This window comes from Panicum hallii, chromosome 2 (genome assembly GCF_002211085.1).
Source record: "Panicum hallii strain FIL2 chromosome 2, PHallii_v3.1, whole genome shotgun sequence".
NCBI classification, from domain to species: domain Eukaryota; kingdom Viridiplantae; phylum Streptophyta; class Magnoliopsida; order Poales; family Poaceae; genus Panicum; species Panicum hallii.
The window spans coordinates 42,591,102-42,616,969 of record NC_038043.1 but is presented as its reverse complement, the minus strand read 5'-3'; the positions used below and the strand labels follow the sequence as shown (position 1 = coordinate 42,616,969).

Here is a 25,868-nt window from a genome sequence, read left to right as displayed (position 1 = left end):
CTAAACCAACAACACTTCTCTTTCAAGAAAGAAAATTTCCAAAAACACCGGATCTTGGACCTCATGTACTATTGCTAGTCCTACATGCCATAGACAGCAATCGATGACATCTGAACTCTAGTCCCTACACGCCTAGTGCCCCTAGTCACATCCCTGTTATATTCAAAGCATATACTCCTACCACCATAGTACCATGAAACATCTACTTGGAAAAAAAATATCTTTAGAAGACAGCAGGCCGGGCCCCCCTGACTAGTGTTGTGCCGTACACGAGCCCCTGGCTGGCTCGCTTCGCTTGCCGTCTCGGCCACTACCGTGGCGCGGCCGCCAAAAGGGCTCGATAAAAAGCCACCCCCCACAAAGCCGTCGCCGTGCGCGGTGGCCACGAGCACCCGGCTTAAAAGGCGACGCCCATTTGACCGAGAGCGAGAGAGCAACCGGAACCGGAAGGCACCATCGCCAGTCCTCCACCACCAACCACACAGAGCCAAGAAGAACTCCAAGATCGCCTTGCTAGCTAGGAGGAGCAACATCTAGCGCCCAGGCTCAAGCCATGATGTGGGATGGAGGCGTCGAGCACGGCAGCCAGGAGGCCGCGCACCAGCTGCTCCCGTGGCTCGGCGCGGCGCCGCTCGCCGAGCCGGCCGCGGCGGCGGGGTTCGGCGCCATGGGGGCCTACGGCGCCTGCGACGGCGTCAGCGTCGGCGGGCTCGGGCTCGGGCACGGCGGGGTGTTCGGGTTTGGCGGCTTCGACGCGGTGCCGCAGCAGCAGCAGCGCGCGGGCGCGGCGGAGGGGAGCGGCAAGGCGGTGGTGTCGGGGCTGCTGGGGAGCCTGCAGGCGGAGCTGGGGCGGATGACGGCGCGCGAGATGATGGACGCCAAGGCGCTGGCGGCGTCGCGCAGCCACAGCGAGGCCGAGCGCCGGCGCCGGCAGCGGATCAACGGGCACTTCGCCAGGCTCCGCAGCCTCCTCCCCAACACCACCAAGGTGATCATCTCCGGATCCATTCACGCTGAGCTTTTAATCGCCAAGCACCCTATACGCATCCCTCTCCACGATCTAAACTAACTAAAAATCGCATCAAATCAATAACTCGAGACCTCGTTGTCGTCGTCGTTCTGGAATCTGGATGACGCGATCGAAGCATCGGATTGACTATAAGAGCGAAGTGGGTAGATCCGTAATGGAACAGTCACGGATAGATGACCCTATAGTTACTGAGGCGTGATCACACGGCAAGAACACAGCGAGATAAGAACCACGGCTGATTGGCTAGATCGAGTTGAGGTGCGTTGGCCGGGGAGGGGACTACTAGCTAGTAGCTTGTAGTGATGAGAACTACAGTATATGGCTACACCTGTTTTGAGTTTTGACTGATTAGGTCTTGTACTAGAAAGGCAGATAAAGCTTAGTTTGAATCAATTTGACTTGCGCGTAGAGCCTAGATCTAGCTTTGAGAAAAGGTGTAGTTTGCATCATTACATGAAGCTGCTTCCAATAAGATCAGAGGATCTACTTTGCTAGGCTTGAGGTTTCCCCTTGTCACCTAACGTATATGGTGCATAGATCAAAAGTATATGCAGCCCAGTATAGTACTATATATGCATATTTTATTCAAATATATCCATACATATATAAGTTGGATGAGATAACGCTAGTGTTAACAAAAGTGGTGGGCATTAGTGGCAATGGGCACCGGGCAGGAAGCAGCACGCGCGCCACATGACCTGCGGCGTTGCCGAACTCCTGATACGACAGGGATCGATCCGATCGAGGAGTCATGCTCATGCAGCACCAGCACAAATCTTTCACGCGCCGAAGCCGCTGTGTTTCTGCCTGGGCAACAGGGGGAATGGAATGCGTTGGGTGAGAGCAGGTATGCATAGCATGTATGGCCGTACGACACGCGGCCACGAACACTACCTCCTACAAGCGCCTGCCTAGTGTAAAAGCTCCGGGTAAAGGCCAGCTGAGAATGCAGAGGGAAAAAGCTGCACCGCAATTCTTGCAAAGCCTTTTTTTCTCCACGCTCACACACTCGATGATTTTACTAGTGTGAGTGCGCCACCCTATTCCAAGGTCTAAATAAGCGATAGACTAATCATCATGCTGCTTCTGATCTTGATCTTGTGAGATGTCAATGCGGATATAGTAGTCTGTTCAAGTGTTAATCCACTCCACTCTCGTGTGATTGTATGTGCGCCGCGTGCGTGCAGACGGACAAGGCGTCGCTGCTGGCCGAGGTGCTGGACCACGTCAAGGAGCTGAAGCGGCAGACCTCGGCGATGATGGTGGCCGCGGCCGCCGCCGTCGCTGGCGGCGGCGGCGACGACGATGGCGGCGCCGGGCCGGCGCGGATGCTGCCGGCGGAGGCCGACGAGCTGGCCGTGGACGCGGCGGCCGACAGGGCCGGGCGGCTCGTGGTCCGCGCGTCGCTCTGCTGCGAGGACCGCCCGGACCTCATCCCGGACATCGTCCGGGCGCTCGCCGCGCTCCGGATGCGCGCGCGCCGGGCCGAGATCACCACGCTGGGCGGCCGCGTCCGGAGCGTGCTCCTCATCACCGCGGACGAGGGAGCGGAAGATGATCAGGGCTGCGACGAGGACGACGACGGGCGCTGTCCAAACGCGCGCCAGCGCGGCGGCGATGGCGGTCACGGGCGCGCCGCGTCGCACCGGAGGCACGAGTGCATCGCGTCGGTGCAGGAGGCCCTGCGCGGCGTCATGGACCGCCGGACGGCGAGCAGCGACACCTCCTCCTCCGGCGGCGGCGGTGGCGGGAGCATCAAGAGGCAGCGCATGAACTACGGCGCGCAGGAGCAGTGCGTGTAGTCCAGCCCGTAGCTTCATCATGCTGGAGTATTATCCTTTGCATGGATGCATGCGTATGAACGCATACATGCAAGTTATTTAGCATAGCTAGTGGTACCAGTTCAGCAGTCGTTTCAAGCTTTGTTGCCGTGGTTTCCTTTGGGTACAATGGTGGGGTGGGTGCATCAGTGCATGCCTCTGCATGCATGATGGGAAAGGGTGGTTCAGGAGGGAGCGTTTTATGTATCCCTTTGTATGTTCAGGTAGCCGCACTGATTAGTGAATTGGCATGTACTGGGAAAACGGTGATATACATGGGTGTACAAATGCACAATCTCTCGGGTATAATGCAAGGTGGAATTGGTGCCATGCGTTTTTTTTTTCCTTTTCATTTATGCGCATAATTACTTCAAGCATTCTTGGTCCTTTGCATTTTCTTGCTGTCAAATATCTGTTGTATCTGGATTATTTACACCCCGTTATGCTTGTTTGAGAGTGTAACCTGCATCCTATTTTGTTTGATGGTCATCATGGATTTCGCTTGGTTCAGAAACAGTGAAAACTTTAACGAATAAGCAAAATGGTCAGGATGTACAATTCTTGTGTTTCAGATATGCATGCATGATATAATTAATAGCTTGTGAATTACACTAGATGTAAGTTCTTATGTCGTTTTCAAGCAATATTTCGAGATTTGGCGTGTGAATTTACATCTAGTGTAATTTTGTTTTGATAGAGACAACTTCTCGGTGAGCTTGCTTGTCACTTAGACTCACTGATCATAAAAGATTCATATTGTACTCGCTACTACCTGACGTTAAGATATATCAATGCAGTGTACTACTCGCTCCATTTGTTTTTGGTAGGCATATTAGGATTTGAAAGAACCAAACTTCGTAAATTATGATGAACAATTAGTCAAGCTACAATTTTTTTCTTTTTAAACTAAGGTACGCAAAATGTTAGAAGATGCATTTTTTTAGAATTCACCCTAAACTCCTAAAGTTTGTTCTGAAACTAGGAAGTCAAGCTAAACTCAAGTGTAAGAGATTGATGGTCCATTTGCTGCAAGAAAAAAAAAGCCATTTTATTACCCGAAACAAAATCTAGTTTACCCCTTGAATGGAAGTTGAGCTTGTCTTTATCCCTTCAAAATATTTGAACTTATAAAATCGATGTAGCCCTTATAAAAAATTTGTCATTTTGCTCTCGCAGTCCATGATGCCTGGCCATCTAGCTAGGGTCCATTTGTTTGGACAAAGCAGGGTGAGACACACAGGTTTTCTTTTATAATGCTTCTTATACTCTGATCAGGCTGTCTGGATGCTTGTGTTGTTTTTAGATGTTGCTGGGCGAGGCTTTCAGACATGTGCTGTGTCTCTGTGTGAGAGGACAGCATGCGGACAGAATCAGAAGCAGCCTAGTTGCCGCTGTTGCAGGTAGACGTACAGGCATAGAGGCTGGGCGCGGCGGCGCGTGATGTGTGTGGAGGACCATCGGCGCGCTGCTCCTCCGTAGTCCGTAGTCCGTATTCCGTACCCACCCACGTAGCAGGCAAACCGTCCGGTCACAGCTCCACTGTAGCAGACGATACAGGTGGTGCCCGCGATGCATGTATCAACACCCACGCGTGTGAGAACGGAGACGGTCAAAAGGTGGGGTTAAAAAAGTGTTACATCATGCAGGCAGCGTCGTCAAGTTTTTTTCTTTTTTTTTCCCACATGGCTACATGAGTGGGGTGGACTGGCGGTTGCCGTCGAGCTCGAGAAAGACGGAGTGCTAGTAGTGCGGCAGCGCCGTTCGACGACAACACGCTGGCACGACCGGGGGATCCGGCGAAAACGACCGGCGGATCGGAGGGCGGTGGATTTCCTCCCGTTCGTGTGCGTGTGGGTGCCCCCGCTGCTTTGCGAGTCAACAGAATTGGTCTCACGTCCACCGGCGCGGGATCACGTGGGCCCCGCCGCGGGGGAATGTTTTGCCGCCGTGACAAGGACGCGGAATCAGGCGGCTACCGAAGTGTGCGAGGCTGCGAGCTCGACCATTATCACCCACTTTTCTTTTTGAGAGGTAGTCCGGCCCTGCCTGCGCCCGCCAGAAGCCCACCCAGGCCCACCCGTTCGCGCGCGCTTCTCGGGCCACACAATTCGGCCCGGGAGCAGTCAACCGATTGAGGCAGTAAAACCATGGGCCAGCATCCGCTCGGACGGAGAGGCCGCGTGTGGCCCGCGTGAGGGGGGAGAGATAGCTGGGCCGGTTGGGGGTCGCTGCTTGGGATTTTCGGGGGTGGCGGCCGCGCGCGTCCGCGCGCCACACAGCAGCTTACGGCTCACCACGCACGCACGCACGAACACGCCAGGACGTGCGCGCCTGCGTGCGGCAGCTGCAGGGCCGGCCGTCCCATCGGCACGTACTGCAAGTCTAGGGCGACAGTCAGCTCAGCTGCAGGCACGGCGCGACACTGTGTAGTGGGTACGCAGGTGAACGGGCGATAAGAAGCCTTTTTGCATGTAGTAGTAACAAGTACTCTCTCTCTCTCTCTCTCTCTCTCTCTCTAAGGGGCCGGTTTACTAGCTAGAGAATGCCGGATGTAATTAAGGGTTTCAGACGTTGTTTTCCTTTTCCTAGAACGAATAGGATTATTGCAATGGTTAGCTAGGGCAGGGCAGTAGTGAACGGGCCTCAGGTTCCGTCTGTGATGTGAAACTACAGGTTTAAATATGGTTTTGTTGTAACTAAATGGCACTAAAGTAAAGTAGGTCGAAATATGATTTTGTTATAAACGGTGCTAAAGTTGTGTGCTCAGCAAATTGTTTGAACTAATTCTTGGTTATAAACTTTGATGTTTTGGATCTTGTAATGCCTGTGCGCCTTACAAAAGGAATGAAGAGAGCACTATGTTAACAAGCATATTATCTTGGCAAAAAGAATGTTAATAATCGAGAGTAGAATGCACCGCCGGAACTTAAACATGGCTCGGGTGTCATTCAGGTCTCTAAACTTTGAAAATGCATATTCAGATCTTTAAATTTGCTAATAGTATCATGTGAGGTCCAAATCACAGCCGGTTAAGATAAATCGAAAGTTATATAATTTGTTCAAAATTATATACAAAATATATATGTGCAAAAAAAATTATAAAAAAAATTACTTGTACAAATATGTTCAAAGACAAAAGATCGATATAAAATTTTTAGAGAAAAATGAAACCCATATGACAAAATTTGTAAAAACTTAGAAAATAAAAATAATAAATTTTGGATGAAATATTGGAAAAAAATATTCAGGCATAAAGTTTTGAAGCAAAAGTTTGGATAAAATTTTGAAACTATAATTGTTGAGCACAAAATTTCAAAAATAAAAATTGGGCCCACATGTAAGTTCCACATCTGCATAAATATTTCAGCTTTATAACTTAACAAATAATAATTTGAACTTCACGTGACACAATTAGTAGGTGTGTGGATCTGAATGTGCATTCTGGAAGTTTAGGATGACACTACGAGCCAAGTTTGAGAACCGACCGTGTATTTTACTCTTAATAATCATACTAGGCCATTCTCAATATGCAGATATCTATCTCTGTTAAAAGTTACTTTTACTTGGCACTTTTGACTTTTGATATACAACTTTTACAATTACTATCTCTATTAAATATTAATAGTATGAAATCATGGTTTATAATGATTTTTTTTGCTTCATTAATCATGCAAGTGCGTCAAAACTTTTGTTTTGCCGGATTTCAGGCATCAAAATAAAGAGGTAGGGCGGAAATACTTTGCACTTTTGCAAAATTACCCACCAAGAAGAAAAGTACATCACGCACACAATTTTGCTAGATTTCATTCAGTACTAGTTCCACACGGTACACATAACGGATGTAAGCGTAAGGATTCGCCGTTAGGCCAATGGCATGGAATCAAATGGAAGGCGAATATAGTATTATTATATCGATCGAAAATGGTACAAGAAGCTAGTCTTGCTTGTTGGGTTCAAGGCTTTGACTGCGACTGCCAGCTGGTCGACGATCGGCGACTACGTGCAGGGGAGATCAGATCAGAGGGTCGGTAAATAGTAAGCAGCGGCTGCCGAGAAGACACGGGGCCGAGCCTACGCCCTACGCACGTCGCGATGTCCAGGCGCCCTGCTAGGGTTGCTCCCGCAGCTGTTATATAGGCCGCGCGCGCGCGCGCCGACACGACGCAACACACAGCACACCCTCTCGCTCGCTCGTCCTCCACCACCGTACCCTAGCGCTTCGGCGGGAGACCGGGCTTTTCCCCAACCCAAAGGCCGGCCGGCAATCCACACAGAGCCACGCGCTTCACGGCGGACCCGGCCTGCTATCTGCTGCCCCCTCCTCGCCATGAATGAGAATCAAACTGCTGGCAGCTAGCTAGCTAGCTTCTCTCTCCCTCGCGGCCTCGCGGGGGGGCTGCGAGTCGCGGTGGTGGTGATGGGCAAAAGCAGTTTCCCGAGATGGCGAGCTGAGCTGTATGCGTGCGTGCGCCACGGCAAGATCGAGCACCACCACTGCAACAGTACGTTGGCCGGCCGCAAACCGAGATCAAATCAAGATCGCAGCAGCCGTCGAGCCATCTGTGCCTAGTAGATCAACCCTAGCTAGAGCTGCTAGCCGCTACAACCCCTACTCGTATTGAAAATCTCTTCTTGTCGCGGTAACAGGGCTACGCAAACAGCTACGGAGAGCATAGCTGGTAGTAGGAGTGTCACCGTTGGCCGCTGCCTGACGTGCGTGTAGTGCAGTGCAGTGAGTGCGCACACATCAATTCTCGGTGTGTGCTACATGACGTGTAGCTTGTGCACAAGCAGATGCATGACTGGAGGACTGTCATGTTGCCTGCCCTTCAGGTAAACTATTAAGCTAGGCGATGCTCTCGATGCCACAGCCATTAATTATATACTGCCTAGTGGAGTAACACATGCTGTGTGGAAAATTCAGATCTTTCCAACCATCTTATATATGGCGGCACTCTGAATGACCATGAACTCATGATCGAGATGCATTGTGCAAATTAGGTTAGGGGTAATAATATCTGGACCAGCCGACCCATGCCAAGACTACATGCTCTTTGCCCCTGCTCGATCAGCTGCAGGAGGTGTTGATTTTGCTTCAAGCTAGAAGGTTCTTGCACACATGCTGCTCTCAAGCAGTCAGGTAGTAGAACGGAACCTAGAAGTTGAGTCCCATCAAAGTTCATAAAAGGACATCGTCTCTGTTTCACATGAATTAATGGTAGAGAAAAGCATTACATGCATATCCATCCCCTTCTTCTAGAACATGATGAGTTATAAACAAGGTGCATGAAGCATCATATGTATACCTTCAAAAATATGTATGAAGTGGTGGTAGAAGTATAGTAGTTAATAATGGCAATATATAACTTGAATTACAACTGGGACAAACATAACAAAGGCAAAAGCAAATAACGATTGGGATAATCATCCATGAATATAGCTCCTATTTAAAAGGGTTCTTTTATCTAACTTAGCTACTTGCATGGTTATGAACGAAAGAATAAGCTAGTACAAAAACTCAAAGATTTGTTTTCAAGAGGCCAGAATAATGCGTAAATAATTACTTCATTTTTGGTTGGGGGTATATGCTTGGTAGTTAATTGAGCTTCGTCATGCAGATCTTATTGATTCATTTGTGCGACTTTGATCATTTGCAACTTGCAGATCCAGCAACTAGATAAGCTGTTAAGATAAAAGCACAACCATTTTACCTCATACTTGGAAAATAGATCAGATCGATTGAACCATTCTGTATGAGAATATTTACCATTATTTGTTTTGGACATTTTGGGACTGTCTCCAAAATCCAGCTGAACAACTAATTCCTATTTAATATATTCATAATTTACAAACCTGCTGCAATATTTATATGTACATATATAGAATATTTTAAGAATTCAGTTATCTGTGATAATCAATGTGAAAGCTAATAAAAGCTAATGACTTTTCCCCTTTATTTCTATCCAACTAGTTACACATCCATGCCATTAAGTTGTAATGGTCAAAAGGTCAAATTATATTAGCATGTATCCAGATTTGATAATATAAATTTCTTTAAATATTTAATTACTTAAACTTTTTACGAAGTGCATAGTGCGGTATGAAAGCTATCTTGTATGCCAAATAGAAGTGAACTAGCTATTTTTCAGGGCCTTTGAACCTTGACACAACCTCAAACTAAAATTTTGGCCCAAAATAAATATGAAAAAAAATAATAACAAAAGTTTTAGATTTTTGTTGTTCCACTTTTCAAGAATAGGTAGTATTTTGAATGTATAGGTGGTGTTCCTACGAAACATATATTATGAAAAATGAAACCAATTATTCACATCATTGACAACCTGTACTTTTGGTGAAATTCTGTTTTGTGTATGAAATATTGATTCCTAGTAGTAGTCAAATTGGACAAGTAATTCACTGGCTACAGTTCTATTTCTATTTTTATTTAGGCCCTTATCAACATTTGTACAAGCATTTCTCTTTGGTGCCATAGTATCTCTTGCTTGAGTTTCAAGTACTCCTCATTACCTTTTGACCTAAGATTTGTTATGTGACTCATGTCAACCAAAGAAACTAAAGCCCAATAAGAACTAGAAACAGAAGAAACAATACATAATTTTCTGAATTAGAATCACTAAAAAAATTGTGACTTATTTTCCTTATCATCGAACTATTTCGTGATTTAATTTCAAATTCATGGCCATGTCGTTCTAGATGCTGTTTCAACCTACCATCGAAATTGCAAAAAGAGCACCTTGCAGCTGTAAAGATACATGAGATGAGCATGGGTATAGTCGGTGCTGTCACTAATATATGTGGGCTATTATCCTGTAACATAAAAAGGATACGATGCATTATCATTACTCTTTGCACAACCAAAATTAGGAAAACTTCAGTTGACACACAAAAGAACAAAGCAATCCATTTTTTTAAAAAATAATTTGCATAAAATTTCCTAATACTCGTCTATGTTTGACCGATGATAGCATCTTTCTGATGTGTCTATGAGCCAACAAACTTTATATGCACTGTCACAACTCATGAGATGAGATTATTCAATCAGACAAGCAACCTTGTTCCTATAGCTACTAGACACTAGTGTATTTGACCTTCATAAAAAAAAGCCTTCAAGAATGTGTCCAAATCAAAACCTGGATGAAAGCCGGATCACAAATATAGCTTATTAAGCTAGTGACGTTAAAGCACAAGAGAGTAACATCTGACATAATTAGTACTAGCTTAAAGGAGTACACATATGCATTACTGCTAACTAACAATAGTGTAGTGCTTGCCGGATCAAGACCTAAATAAGCTGCCAGCAGCTACTAGCAGTACGTAGAAACTATGCAAGCTGCTGCTAGTATTGCATACCGTCCAGGAAATCATCACCGTCTTCCTCGTACTCACCGTCGTCGTCGCCTTCTCCTCCGTTGTTGCTCATCATTTCGCTGAGGCCGGCGTAGTAGTACTCACCAAGCGCCGGCGCGGCGGACACCAGGCGGTCCAGCTCGCAGCCGTGCTCCATGAACGCCGATCTGCCATTCCTGGTCCCCGCCTTCTCCACAAGCCCTCCCCTCTTATTACCTGATCCGTTAGGCGCCCCTGACGTCGGGGACGACAGTGACGCGTCACTGCCGCCGGCACATCGCTGAGAGGGCTCGGTGAGGCGATCGATGGCCGGCTTGGACTGGGTGAGCAGCCAGTCCACCGTCTTGCTGGCCTTGTCGAAGCCGAGCCGGTCCTGCAGCGCGAAGAAGTCGCGCGCGACGTCGAGGGACAGCCGCATCCGGCGGTCGCGCACGCCCTGCGCCGTCCGGATCTTGCTGTGCCTGTCCGTCCGGAACGGCCGCTTCCGCGCCCTGGCGTGGCCTTGGCCGGCGGCGGCCGCGCCGTTTTTTCCACCCTGCGGCGCCGTCACGACGGGCCCGCTCTCTGGAGCAGCGCGCGGCGGCCTCAGCACCGCCTCCAGCGTCTCGGAGTTGAACTGGCCGTGGCCGGGGAAGAAGTGATGGTCGGCGTAGTGCTGATCCAGATGCGCGGCCAGCGGCAGCATGGGGAAGCCGGTAGGGTTTGGGTGTGGCGGTTCTTGGGAGACGCCGAAATGGTGAGGGTTAGGGTAAGGTAACATCTGCGCCCTGCTTGTACAAGCTTCCTAGCTAGTGAGAGACGAGATCTAGCTAGTTCTAGCGCTGCTGTAACTGCTGCTACTACTTCTTGATCTTCTTCTTCGCTTGATCTCGATCGGTTCCTCGCTCTCACATGTGAAACTACGCTGGAAATGAACAGATCTTCAGATCAAGAGCTAGAGTGTGCCCATTTCCATTGGTGTGGTATGTGCATCAAAGCTTAAAAGGGGAAGGAAAGGCAAGATCGAGGAAGAAGGGGAAAAAGTTAGTGATGGCGAAAGGGGCCGGCCGGTGTGTGTGCACAGGAAGCAGAAAGAGATGTGAGTGAGCGAAGCTTTTAGGTGTTGTGTTGCTAGGACATATTTTGTGTGTCTGCTGTGTATGTTGGTTTGTTTGTTTATGGCAGTAACTCTGCAGGGGAGAGGAGGGGGGGGGGGGGGGGGGGGGGGCGAGAGAGAGCGCATGAGCCATACAGCATTCAGAGCAATGGCGTCGCTGACGACCTGCTACTGTTGCTTCACTGCAGAGGCTTTAGGCTAGCAAGTAATACTAGGAGAGAGCCCTAGAGGTAGCTGCGTGGCGTTGGTGTGCGCGGTATGGAGGAGTTAGGAAGGGAATGATGAAGGCATTATTGGGCTCGATCGATGCAGATAGCTACAGGGGTGCACTGTAGGGACACGTGGTCAAGCAGGCACCAAGGCACGGTGAAAAACATATATAGCTAGCTGGGTGATCTCTGCGGCGCCGTGCGGTACCTAGGGATATGACTTATAACGTACATATCCACTCAACTTCTCTACACCAACTTCTACTCCTAAAATACTGAAAAGTGCTCCATAGATCCTTAATAAAAATCTGGGTCCAATAATTATTGGTGATCACCAATAATCCACCCTAACTCTCTTAAAATATATTTTATTAATTGGACTAGCTATCATCGTTGGACACTGCAACACCATAGACTATAATCCTTCGTTCACCAATACGTTGAGACTATCATTAATTACCTGATTGTTGCCTGTGTGGCCGCCGCCCGCCCCTCCTCGATGCATTTTGAAAGCCGTGGACCCTTTCAGCCTTGGTTACCATGGCTCAAACAGTCATCGGGCGAGTAGGCAGGCCACGGTCCAAGGCACCGCCACCTATTGTCCCGCCTTAGTTGTCCTAACCGACCACTCTATTCCTTGCTATTCTAATACGCTGCTTTGCGAGTCTTAGCGCTAAAAACCTATGCTTCACGATCAATTCTATTTTGACCACCACCTCACACAAGGGCCAAGCAAACTGGAAACCTCATCCTACTCCTCCCCCCTCTCCCTTATGCCCTCGGATATGAGAATAGTGCTTAGAAGCACCCTACGGCAAAGCTCCAAGGATCTCCTACCTCCGGACATGGCGGCATTGCTAGGTGCCATTGTCATCTCTCTTCTCGTCCATTTTCCTAATTGAACAATAGCAATCCTATGACCGAAGCAACCACCTCTTAAGATCCCAAACCAACTAGAAGACTAGAATCGACAAATAGAAAAGAATGGATTATTGGGAAACTACCATCCCCAATAAAATTGGATTGGGTAGCTCCAATAACCACTACTTATTTGCGATCTATGAGAGTTTCTACTATCTCAAGGTTTTATTTGGTGTGAGGCTAAAAGGTGATAGAAGAATGAACACCTGAAATGAAAGAGCGGAACGATGACTCAAGGAGGAAGGGACTGAGGGATTTAGAAAATTCTCCAATAGATCTTGATCTATAGGCTTGTTTGGTCGCTACCGAAAGTCAATGTGCCCCAGCTCTGACCATGCCGCGCCACAATTTTGATGAGTAATGGCATCATCCAACAAACGAAAAGCTCATAGAGGCTAAGATAATTCTAGACCACACTTTGGTACTTTCCCTCTTTCTCACCTTCAAATTTCTTAACCTATTGGATTTATTTCTACTCAATGACCAACACATCTTCTTCCTTTCCCTCTCAATTACTCATAGCTACAAAGATACACTATCACACCAGCCTTCCCTCCTTCACCCACCTCTAGTGCCTCCGGCTGCTAGATTCACCTCAACTCTCCCAGCTCACACTAATTCATCGGAGTGACTTTTTCTTTGTAGATTTATCCCTAGCTACCCAACATCCTCTACTACCCTGGCTGGAGGAGCCCTGCTGCCTCTCCCACCAATCTTCTCCACTATTGGGTCAAACTTTCTCCCTCCTCCTTCCTCTAAATCCTAATCTGAACCCCAAAATCCTAAACCCCTAGCATAAAATCTACAAAACCTATAACTCAGATGCTAGAGTCCACCAGGGATGGACAAGATGGAATGGGTCTCACTAGGGATGAAGGAGACTAGGCCGGATCTTGCTGAAGATAAATAATTGTAGGTGTAGCTTAGAGGTGTTCGAGAAGGAAGAAATCTCCTAACTTCGTGATAGTGTTCCTTTAAAATGATCGGGGGAAGGTTTCTAATTAATATAATATTATTTCTTGACACCATTTTGTCAAAAGAAATCAAGGACATAGAAGCTGCTTTGGGTCTTACACTTCATTCACTCTACGAGTGTTTCCAACCACCAAACATGATAGGAATTTGGGGCATTTGTAACATTATCATTTTAATGATGGTATCTTTGGCACTATAGTAATTGTCTAGTAGCAAGCTTGCAGCAAAAGTTCAAAATTGGTGGCAAATTTGTAGATTTTAAGATTTATGAAGAGAGAGCAACCCCTATCTTGCATATTTCATCTAAATAAAGATAGATACATAGCTCTTTTTAAGTGTGGTATCCAGGACTCCAATTAAATGCATTGGAGGTTAAGTACGATGTAGGCAGTGATCTAGTCGGGCAAAAATTGAGGAAGGGTTGTCCTAATCAAACAAATTTTTTATCCTCGCTCCTCCATGACTATGGAACAAAACTTCTTTCAGAGCATAAAAATTATATATAGAATATTATGTAATTAAATATGTCATATCCATAAAATATACATAGTGAGCAGTTCTTTATAAACAATATAAGTTAGAGGCATATGCTTGTAGTATAATGGTAGAGTATCTCAAAGTGTAATGAATTGTCAATTTTTGTTAGACTTTTAATACATCTCAGTAATAGTACCATTTTTCTATGTTATATATCCAATATATTAAAAGCAACTATATAAGAAGTCCTCAAAGAAAAAATAAAAAAATCTTTTAAGTTTCAAAAAGAAAACCATACCATGCTTAACCATGTGGACCCTAATTCAGATTATTCAATAGAAAAAAATAAAAAAAATGTGCCATGATATGTATACTCTACGTTTAGGAAGTCGGATGAGCTAGTATGCATGAAAAGTAGAAGTAGCGAGCACCATGCTTTTCACTTGTTTTTTTGACCTTAAAAGGAATAGCGACCTTATTTTCTCATCTCAATTTCCAATTTTGTTATACATAATCTCATCTTATAAAAGCAGATGCTCACATATATGCATGCACACTGACCCATACATGATTGCACGTGCACACACTCTATCCCTATTAATGCCTAAGGAAGAATGAGCTAGTTAGTCATGAGATTGGCGAAGTCACGAGTGACACCTCATTGCAACATGGCACATCGATCTTCTACCATGGTAAGAATAAGCCTAAAATGTGAGCAGACTTGTAGTTTGATTCTAAAATCCACATGGACATATCTACCACAACCAATTAAGGTAAGCCTAGCTCTCTTATCATATATATTAATTATAGATCCTGATAAACCAATTACACACTGAAAAGTGTTGGCGGCTGATCCTTGTCTCTAATTATGTGAACCCTAATAAGTTTCGAAATCATTCATATGTTGTTGTTGTTGATGATAATGATGACGTAAATACCTATAAATTGAAGAAATATTATTTGAAAAATATTATTTATAGCATCTTTGATCGAAGATTTTTCATAATAATTGAAGAAAAGAAATTAAATCTTCAAAAACTTTCTATAGGAAACATTTGGAACAAAGTAATGGAAATGTGAAGTCCAATGCATCTTTGTTTCTCTCTTTATCTGTTCGTAAAGTCCAATACACATTCACACACACTTAGAATTAGGCGATCAGATGAACTTTTCCAAAAGAACAAAACAAAACAAAAAGATGATGATTGAGCTATATTGATGATATCTAGTACTACTCATGTTCAGGTTTTGTACTTGCTAATATGTGAGCACAAGCACGTGACATCTCTTAATTTCTTTCAGCGACGCGCTACATGCATCTTGCAGGTAGTTCTCGTAGCTATCGGGTCCGGCCGGTTGAATGCGTTTAGGTCGGAGAGAGCAGTGCATGCGCCCTACACGCACGTTTCCGTCAATCTTGGACCATTCTAGCTAGGGTATTGTTTACAGTTTCTTAAAAGTGACTATGTTGGTGGTGCAAGATCGACTCCTTGCTTCGCTATTAAAAAAATGCAAGATCAAACAGAACAAAAAAAAGCAGGACAGCATAGGCAGATCAAACAAAGCTAAGTATAAGGCAGATTACGATTGTCCAGTCAGCTTATTGATAAATAAAGTGAGTGAACTGCTTGAAAGCAACGACGCGGCGTCAGGATATTGCAGGAAGGTGCGCGCAGGGAGCGAGGCCGGCCGGCCGGCGAGGCCGCCGCCGCCGCCGGTCCAGCACGCTGCTGCGATGTAGGGGCCACGCGCGCGCACACACTGATGATCTCGATCGATCGAGCCCTAGCAGGCCGGCTGCACCTGCATGCATGCCCTGCAGCGGAGGAGCGAGAGCGTGCGTACCCTGGCGATCCTGGTCAGATCTCGACATGGCCCGTACCCTGAGTCATTTGACGGCCGGGGCCGCCCCCGGAGAATCTCACCCGTGTTCGTCTCTGCGCATGCGGCTTACAACTCCCTGCTACGTTCCCCAGCCTTTGAATATGTATGTTTGTTTAATTTTTCCCTGGCCTGTCGTCTCTCTCTCTCTCTCATGTTCATGAATTGGAGTATGTAGCAGTACTTGTGTGCTGCTCCATGCATGCCATCCCGTGCATGTGTATGCTTGCTTGCACTTTAAATGTTCCAGGCTCCAACCCCAGAAAAGCACAGCTCGCTCCTCAGTCCATAGAGAGACGATGATCTCTCTCCACTGTACACGTAATACTAGGTCCGTTCACAAACTATTTATTACTTTAAAATGAACTAATTTGCGTATCCTAAACAAAGAATGGAAAGAGCTCGTAAGCAAGGACGAGTACTTTGTACATACACGCACATGCCGTCTTGCACCGTACCGATGATAATGATGCACGGATTATGGATGGTGAAAAAGCAACAAGGGACGACATGATAAGATCAGGTCAGGTAGCAGCTAGCCTACATCATCTTTGATCATCCGGTTGCTTCTCGCACTTGCCCTTTCCATTTCTGCATGCCGCCATTGTTGGTTTCCGTCTCCGTGCTGAAAACCAGTGCCGAGACTAGACGTGGGGAAAACAGTACAGTGCGCCGGCCGCCGTGGAAACGATAGAAAGAGGCGCGCGGCTACCAGTCTACCACCTACCTCTCGTGCACGAATTATACGCACGCAGCCTACATATACATAGCTCCGCAGTGGCGTACGTGGCTCCTAGCTAGCTCTAGCGTACGTGCTCGTTTGGCGTGCGACGACGACCACGCATCGATCGGGTACGTACATACGTTTTGTAGATGGTCAAGGCGGCTGCAGAGCTGGGAGGGAACGCTTGGCACGCCTGCCGGGCACACGACGACGCCGCGTCCATGCATCCGATCCGTCGATGATCGGACCGGCCGGCGGCCGGTGCATGCACGTACATGCATGCCGTACGTGCACGGTGCGTGTTCCGTCTCGTCGATCTCGCTCGCCCCTTTAATTCCACCCGTTGTGGTAGCAGCTAGCTCTACCTACAAGAATATATGAGTTGAAGAAGGTAGCTGCAGTGAAGCTAGGTTAGATGGTTAGGGTTTCTCTGGATTCGATCAGGCCATCAGGGAAGGAGCCTGGGGCTTTGGAGGGGCCCTTGCATTAGGATCGGAGGGAGTAGCACGCGTGACGGAGGCGGCAATGCAAAACACTCTGGGCCTGTTTGCTTCATTGCTTGTGACCTTGATGGCCAAGCTGCCTGCCTGCCTGGTCCAGGCAGCAAATGGGAGGTCATCAATGCCCGACGCCTGGTGCTCTACCTGAGTGCTGCCTGGAGCTAGCGCAAGGTTCATGGCTGTGGTGGGGAAGACGAAGAAGAGTAACGCATATATCGTGGACCGCCTGATGGCCATGGAACGGATCGGATGCGGTTGGTCGATCCCCTGGAAAGATGATGATATATAGCATCACCCTTAGTTTTCCTCCGATGATTAACAAAGACCGCACTAGATAGACTTGGCCACTAGGTAGGAAGTAGTAGACCCGAAACCCTGGGGATGGCGAGTCCAGCAACAATCATTCCGCCACTCCAAAAAAATGGCTGGATCTCGCTCGCCACTCCCTATATCTATCCAGACAAGCCGCCGCTCCTAGACATGGACCACGACAGCACTGTGGTCTGCTGCGTATAGGTCTCCGGACAAAGCAATTTCTGAGAAGACATCACCACCCTCCTTTCGATCACCTCCCGGCCGTGGCCGCTCGGCACATGCCTTGTCGTAGTGGAAGCCCCAAAGGCCAAACTACATGCGACGCACCTGCTGCATGACCCTAGCTAGCTCTTGACCATTCCTCGCGCGACGCCGAAGCGAAACGCGCTGCGGCGCGCACGATCTCGCCTGGATCCTCCCCTCTGCACCTGCCGCCGGCGCGTCCCATCTGACAAAGGCACAAAGACCGCCGTGCTCGGTCACGATGCATGGCCATCAAATTGCCACGCGCGGCAGTGAAGTGTGTCCAAGCTGATCCACATCGATCTGCATGCCGCGCGCCGCGCGCTGTGTGGGCAAAAGAGGCAACAGCGACCGCGGCGCGGCGACGCAATGTGCCTGGGCATGCACGCACTGAACAAGACTTGACCTGCTGAAAGAATGGCATGATCAGCTAGCTCGCCTGGTATGGAGACATGATGGCAACAAAGAAACTAATGGATCACATGCATCAGCCCTGAAAATAAAAGGGCTGGCTGTTTTTGTTTCTCTATTTATTTCATCTCGAAATCCGAAGACCGAACAATAACATTACATTATTATCGCGCAAAAACATTCTCTCTCAACCGGCAACGCAGAGTCAGCTGTGAACAACCTAGTTTGGATAGTCAGCTCAGATACCCACATCCTAAACAGATGCAAAATAAAAAAGAAAGCCTTGAAAATAACCGGTTGTAAGTTTACCAGCAAAGACTGCTTCCTGACTTCTTCAAAAATAGTTGAGAAACCCTTGATTCATCGGATGTGTGTAACCAAGAAAACGTGCTTATCAGCACTGCCACCATCTGTCCATCACATTCTGGACACATATCATCACACAGAGGTAGCAAAAGCAGCACTACAGCAACAAAGGTGACCTACACATGAAGGCATCAGGGATAAGGATGACAAAAATGGAATGACCAATCCTTGCATATCATGCGGAGCATGCACCTAGCAACTTCCTGGCAAATATCGGCACCAGCACACAATCTTGGATGTCCTTATGATGCCAGGCAGGGATCTCCAAAGGGTACCGGAGCATCGAAGGCCACAAGACATGCGAAATCATAGCAATATGACAAAAGAGGTGTGAGGTTGTGGCTGGACACAATTGTTGACTTGAGAGCCAATTCTCGTACTGCAAAAGTGATGTTCTGGTATGGTGGGGAAAGTCGCATGAGGTCGACAAGCGCATACAATAGATGCTCACGCTCTCATTATTTGACATGACCAGGAGAAAGCTCAATGCTCTTATACCTTGGAGATAAAATTGACAGAGACATTATTGTCGCATCTGTACATATGGATGTAAGCTTTTTGCACGTCAAAACTCCATTGGGGAAGATGGCACCATTATTGTTTGCCTTCAATCCTTCATAAACTCGTCAAAGCAGAACAGATTGAAATTTGCTTCTTCCCTGAATGCCAAAGACCATCCGATAACAACCTGAAGTTCCAGTTTGCACATGTTTTCTTGGTTCCTCTGTTCATCTTTAAATTCTGGGGAACTAATCAAAGACGGCTATGCTATATGTGAGCAAGAATCCAAGAAATGAAGACCTCATATACTTCCCTGTTTCCTTTGTGTCATATCACTGCAGAAGAATGTACAGTGTGGCTTTTGATTTTTCTTGTCTCCAATCTGACAATAGGAGACTTATCCTCACTTTCTTCCAAACTTCGTACCATGAATTTCACTACTTATCTTCCTCTGCTAGGAATCTTGTGGGCCATCTTTGCCGACACCAGAAGTCGGTACCCTAGAACTGCTGCCAACATGGGAACTTCTAAACTGCATCACAAAATGGATTGGCTAGGAATCTTGTGGGCCATCTTTGCCGACACCAGAAGTCGGTACCCTAGAACTGCTGCCAACATGGGAACTTCTAAACTGCATCACAAAATGGATTGGCCGACAGCACTGCATCATAAACAGATAACCTGCTCTCAATGGTCAATCGGCAAATTGGGCATGACTGGCACTTGTTAGAGCAAGGCCTGAAAAGGGAACGAATGGAGAGCTTCAGAATTCTCATATATTTATAGTAATATAGATAATAAGAACAGATCCAGAATGTGACAATATATCAAGATGAACATTCAAACTAACTCGCAGAGAACATGATGGCGGCAAGGAAGCAGAACAATGCGGATATCTCTTTCAAAGCAAATTCGGCACAAGATCCGTTCCTGCATTGATGCAAATATTTTGGTAGCATTAGTTCAGGGAACAGCAAAAATTAGTCCACATTTAGTGTGGATTAACCCTATAGTGACAATACATGAACAATTTCTGCAAGCTATATGACAAAGGTACGGCCTTTTAAATAAACTGAACATTCTGAAAGGCAAATAATGCCAATAATGATATGCAGATGGAGATCCATGAGTGAATATATTAAAATTGAAAAGAATGTTTTGGTGTGATAGAAAAGGGGATAGCAGGTAGTACATTTTTTAGCCTATCACACAGCTGTTGGCTATGATTTGCCATTTCAGTTTGCTCTTCCAAGGCTAGTTGAAGTCTCTGTACCTGGAAAACGACAAATGATTTATTAGCTTCGTGTGAACAAGGAAGATATTAAAGCAAGTACAATGAAATAACCTCTTTGACAAGAACTTTCTTTGGCATCTCTTTTACCACCTCTGGTGGATAACTGCAAAAGGTACTATAGCTGCGGATAACGAACAAGAGATCAGTCATTGAAAGTATCAAGCTACCTGAAAGCATTTAAAATGCATATGAAGTGACTCCATCCTTCTCTCCCTCTTAACGAAGTGTCAAACAGTGGGTTTAAATTGATTCGTAACTTCGAAAGGGTCAATATTAAGCTCTACTCAATCAAGCAATTAGTTTTAGAATATCCTTTTAATTGTCTTTCTACATCTTCTGCCATCTAACCATAGGTGGGATCTCCCACATGTGATTTGAACTTATGTATGGGCCTAAATGATACATTTATACAAACACTGATCTTGTCTTTTTTTGTTTCTTATCTCTGCTAGGGAAAAAAAAAGATCCATCTCCTTCCCACAAGAGACCATGATGCTCTATCCTGCAACCTCCTCTACCCAGTCTCCAAGCAAAATAAAAAAAAAGGTGGAACACAATACCAATATGTCATTTTCTGTTTAAGTTGATCGCGAGCTCCATGTAGCATTTCGTAACAAAAAATGTTTTATAGAAATTTATGATTCCATAGACTACTGTTTTTCATATGTTTAATTTGCAGCAATGCATCACATACACAAAAAATTGCATGGGTAATTCAGTGATTCTAACCCATAGATCCAAAATATGCCCATACATCGACTTTTTAAGGTAAGCACATATGTCACAGTTATGTCTAGTGTCTATACTCTATAAAAATACGACTAAACAGAATTCTGTCATGGATACCCAGTATTATTTGCATAGCATAAGTGAGCCTGTTCCTCTTGGCTATCTTCATCAATAGACCACCAGTGGAGGAGCCTGTTCAGAAATAAAGATTAACAAACTGAGAATTCCATGTACAACCCCTGCAGTAAGTATGCAATTTGAACACATGGTTAATAGAGTAATACTAGAGAGCATATAAAACCTTGAACCATATTGTATCATCATAAACAGCTCATCAACTCTTAAGGACACAGAAATATGTCCTTGACTGATAATTCCATCTTGAAGTTTAGTAAGAAGCCTGTCGAAGAATCTCCAAACAGCAAAAGATACAGCAGCCATTTGTAGCAAAACTATGGGCAGAAAAATAGCTCGCATTGGGATAAAATGAGCATTAGATGGAGTACCCTGCAATCAGAGACAAATGGTACTCAGACTAGGCGGGTAACAGTTTCATAGATGGCATCCACAGATAGTGCAACAAGCTTGTACCAAAAAAAATTTTACAAAACATATTTGGGGGAAAATAAGTACGATATTTAGCACAAAATCGTCACCACAATCTAGTGGCAGTACAGAGTATACAAAGCACTGGTAGGCAGCTTTGAGATTTGAGTCGAAATGTTTCTTTAGCAGATAATGGCAGCTGAAATATTCAGAAGAAAAGGACTATGACAGCTCAAAAGGATGCACAGTATGTGTATAGACATACAACACTTAGGTGCAAGTTATCAAAGTTCAAATGACAGCAAAGAATAATAGATGCTCTATATTTTTAAAGCAAATAAAGCATCTGAAAATGGATTTGAACAAACCTCCAAGCGCATACAAAGAAGAACTTGGAAAACTATTATAGGAATTATCAATACAGGGCCACCAATGTCCTGCAGACCACACAGTTAGTCTATGTCAGCATCCTTTTTGCAGAAAAATGGAACCCTGCTGTTCCAAATCCACTCTACTCCCTCCGTCCCAAGAAAAAAGTCATCCTAGGAATTCTATGACAGATTAATAAGAAGGTGAGATGACCTTGTTTGCCCCGACTTATTAGCCATATTTGGCACTAATTGATTGTTGGCACATGCACATACTGAATTGGGTAAAATGACTTTTTTTTTGGGACAAATTTTGAATCCTAGAATGACTTTTTTTTGGGACAGAGGGAGTATGTCTTTGCAAGGTGAATTTACTGTTATACCAAGGATTGAATGTCTACCGACCATTGGATTTGACCATCTTGTGCATACCAGAAAAGCAAAGCACTGGGAAATCCTGTAAAAGATGTCAAATAATTAGTACGAACAGTTCAAAATGATTGCAGGCATGATTTGAAATGGAGAAAAAAGTATTTACCAAAAATTAATGAATAAATCCCACCATCCCAGAGTAACTGCATCACCTGTTGCATACAGTGTAACTATCACTTAAGAAGTCAAAAGGTACTATTGCTCTCACCTATAGTTAAGTACTACAAAACATGCATCGAAGGTTCGTATTTCTACTAGAGCATATAAATATATAAGTATAAGATTTCTCTATAGTAGTTCAGCAAAAGATATAAGCCATTCAGGCGAAAATAAAAGGCCAAGTCATATTATTCACTCTGGAACTTCTGAACAGCAGCCATAAATTCAATAGTATTCATATAGCTTACCACATAACTTCAGAAGCATGAGTGAAGTAGCCGCTAGTAGAAACACCATGGAAATTGCAACCCAGAAATACTATGAAAAGGTGAAGTTATTAGTAACAGTTGCATATTTGGTCTGCATATAGGGCATCTAGTTATCAACATTAAAAGGTCTCAAGCAATGGCATCCATCATGTATAGGCTTAGCTGTTAGCCTGTTGCTGGTATCCAATATACGCATGGTTTAATAACTTTATGTTAAATCATGCTGTAAAAAATCATACCAGCAGCTCAAATGGCACAATGTTGCAAATGTGGTACCTCTAACAGGTCGTGGTTTAAGAAAAATACTTGGTAATAGAAGACTGTAGCCTTGCATTCAGCTAAAATCTGTAGTTGTATTGACATAATATACATTAACACTTTATTGGATCTGAATGTCTCTTCCAACAGCTATGTTTAAAAAGAGTAACCATTTCAACATAGTTTTTGGGCCAGACAGCATGGTCATGGTGGTACTAGTACTGGTAAAGATTCAAAGAACTAACTAGATTCAGCAATGCCAAGCAAAATAGGACAACCGGAAACTGTCCCTTAATATAAAACATCGATTCAGATAATGCTAATATAAAATAAATGGTTGATTTGAGCTCCATATCCAATGCGTCTAAGGGAAATAATCTCAGTTATTAAATACTATTTCATAAATTTGTTTGGTATAACTATAACAATTAAAATCTAATTTTATTGGAGATAGCAGCTTCTATCATGAAGTTGCACTTTTGGTCAGGATTTAGAACTGAACGGTTTGATCATTTTTATTTAACAAAATGGGAGAACAGATAACCACAAGCTCAAAGTTCAGAGGCCACAGGTGCAATCTAGTCTTAACTCTTAAGATTCTTACAGGAAGCCTCTCCCAAATTGCTTCTTCAGTTATAGTTTCTCCATGTCCAGGCATTAGAGCACCACACATCCTAATGAGATTAGAAAAAGAGGAAGGAATTAAAGTAAACAATCTGTGCAAATAAGCATGACTAATCTGCATACTTTATTCATAACAAATTTTCTGGTAATTACTCACATATGAAAACAATCCTAGCAGCAAGTTTGCACTTACAAGTGAAAAATGAACGAAAAGACAACAATTATCAGCATGATCCTTATATTACGAAAAGATTATATTTTGAAGAATTTCCTATAGATTAAGGTGATGGTTTACAGGTTGAATTACTGATGTCGAAAATGTGAAAGGAGAACTATAGAATGAGTATATGCCAAGAAGTACTACTGTAATTGTTCATTATCAATATAAGCAATTTGCATTGTTCCACTAGTTTCATGTGATCACCTGAAATTGTCAACCAGTGTAATGATTTCCAAAGTCAAGAGTGGAAGGAAGACAAGCTTTAAATCTATGAATGGTTCGCCATGACCTGAAAAATAAAAATTCGAGCTGACAGGTTAAAGAAAATCAACGCAGAAGGCAAACAAACAAACCAAATGGTAAATCACAGTAAGCAGTGGATTCACCATTGAGGCCTTCCAGGCAAACACAGAGAAGCAGCTCAAAAGCAACTAGCAAAGGTGTGGCGACAATGGAATGGCATGGCACCCGCTGTACAGTTGAATGATCTAATTAACTTGCTGCTAGTCAACTTTAGAAAGAATGTATCCACTTTAAAAGCAAAAGTAGAAAACACACTTGACAACTTTCAGATGATGATGGAGCAGGTAACGAGAATCGACATCGAGCAGCAACAGCATGGAACAACCATAGAGGGATGAAAAGCACCCTGCAGAGTTGATAGTCATTTTGAGAATTCCAATACCAAGACATGAAAAACTGACATTAAATGTGTGCTGCAGCTGTTTCAGTGTTTTTGACACCTTTATGACACACTGCAACATTTATGCCTGCAGGTTTTTCAAATTGGATGCGCAAGACAAAGTGCGTGTCTGCAGAAGTAACATAACCCAAAATCTCACCACCTTAATCCCTAAACCAAGTTTGCAAAGCATAACTCTTGGCTGGTATCCGTACCCCGACTCGGTATAACACACGAGAGCTAACTTCCAACTATCAACAAAGCAGGAATTTCACAATTCCCTCAATCAGTGACTCAGTTGCACGTCAAATGTACCAAATCACCAAAAAGGTGCACGCTAAATTAGGATGCACGCACCATCGAACTCCTGTGCCTCGTCTAAGTTTCAAAACCACCATGGCTACACGAAATTAGACTCCCCAAATGACACACAATTTCACGACGAATCAGCAAATTTTAGCCAAGCGCCCATCTCGTTTCTCCGTGGGAACCAGTGCGACCCAGCGAACAGCACCACTTGCCTGAATAGTATCAGGTACGGATTGAGCGAGGGCTGGACAGGAGGACAGGGTTACGGCTTACCACCAGGACAGTGAGACGACCCCGTCGAGCTTGAGCGCGAGGAGCGCGGTGAAGCAGAGCAGCAGCGCGTGCGCCACCGCCCCCTGCCCGGCCCTCCGCACCCGCTGCCACGTCGGAACCTGAGCCGGCGCGGGGGCCCCGCTCCCCTGCTCCGCGCCGCTCCCACGCTCGGCGGCGGCGCTGCTTCCCGCGGCATCGCCCGTTACTCCCCGTGCCATGAATGCGCGTCTGAGGAGTGCGTGTTCGTGTGTGTGTGTGTGTGTGTGTGTGTGATCTGACGGTGGGCCGTGGCCTCGCCTGCCTCCTCCGCTCGTTTCGGCTTGCGGTGAAACAAATCGTGGTGGAAGTGACGCTCTCGTTCGTGTGATCCGGTGGCGGCGAGAGCGACGTGGGGGCCCATTGGGCTTTCTCTCGTGTAATATGGACGCTCGCCCTCTCTGCTGGAAATGGATTCTTTCTCTGGAAGAACGTGGGTTTCGAGATAAGGTTGGTGTTTCTTTTTCTTCCTGCTCTGTTTATCATTTTTTTTTCAGGATAAAGATGAAACGTAGTGCTAGATATCCAAGTGTCCAAGTCCTTACGTTCGTTAGAAAGTCCAAACAAGTTGGAAAGGCTTTGCTGTGGGGGAAAAGTTAACTGAAGATCGAAAGCATTGTATCAGCAACCCAAGGTTGATGGGTCTCAGATTTGCAAGTTACAGGCGGAGCTACACTGGCACAACTGCAAAGAATCCTAGCGCCAAAGCAGGGTAGGGACAATTGCAAACTTTTTTCACCAGTGCTGAGTGGATCGAGGAACATGAATATCCCAGCGCCAGTCAAGTCATGGTCAGTAGCTTTCATTATCCTCTACCTCTAGCCAGACCAAT

The 25,868-nt window shown here is 45.5% G+C and overlaps 3 protein-coding genes across 10 annotated transcripts; 1 reads left to right on the top strand and 2 right to left on the bottom strand.

The window, feature by feature from the left end:
• The first annotated feature begins 384 nt into the window (after nt 1–384).
• Nucleotides 385–3,173, top strand: LOC112882247 (transcription factor bHLH30-like). The gene is made up of 2 exons (XM_025947258.1): nt 385–988; nt 2,218–3,173. Exons 1-2 carry the CDS (start codon nt 554–556, stop codon nt 2,830–2,832), a joined length of 1,050 nt encoding a protein of 349 aa, XP_025803043.1. The 5' UTR covers nt 385–553; the 3' UTR covers nt 2,833–3,173.
• A 7,034-nt stretch (nt 3,174–10,207) lies between these two features.
• On the bottom strand, nt 10,208–10,978 carry LOC112883436 (transcription factor TB1-like). Its single transcript, XM_025948733.1, has one exon. The coding sequence runs from the start codon at nt 10,976–10,978 to the stop codon at nt 10,208–10,210; it is 771 nt and encodes a 256-aa protein (XP_025804518.1).
• Nucleotides 10,979–18,030: 7,052 nt separating this feature from the next.
• Nucleotides 18,031–25,333, bottom strand: LOC112879817 (transmembrane protein 185B-like). 8 transcript variants are annotated; one of them, XR_003226179.1, is made up of 16 exons: nt 25,001–25,306; nt 24,295–24,385; nt 24,123–24,207; nt 23,941–24,025; nt 23,482–23,566; nt 22,614–22,683; nt 22,313–22,358; nt 22,180–22,231; nt 21,775–21,843; nt 21,162–21,367; nt 20,978–21,052; nt 20,183–20,252; nt 20,030–20,110; nt 19,688–19,767; nt 18,280–19,575; nt 18,031–18,190 (listed from the first exon to the last, which is right to left on the bottom strand). XR_003226179.1 is itself a non-coding variant. In XM_025944224.1 (16 exons), exons 1-15 carry the CDS (start codon nt 25,216–25,218, stop codon nt 19,464–19,466), a joined length of 1,425 nt encoding a protein of 474 aa, XP_025800009.1. In that variant the 5' UTR covers nt 25,219–25,307; the 3' UTR covers nt 18,031–19,323; nt 19,423–19,463. The 8 variants fall into 8 exon arrangements, 6 of the variants coding, with proteins under 6 accessions (XP_025800009.1, XP_025800008.1, XP_025800010.1 ...); XM_025944224.1 differs by having other exon boundaries at nt 18,031–19,323; nt 19,423–19,575; nt 25,001–25,307; XR_003226180.1 differs by having other exon boundaries at nt 18,031–19,575; nt 21,145–21,367; nt 25,001–25,325.
• Between the last annotated feature and the right edge of the window lie 535 nt (nt 25,334–25,868).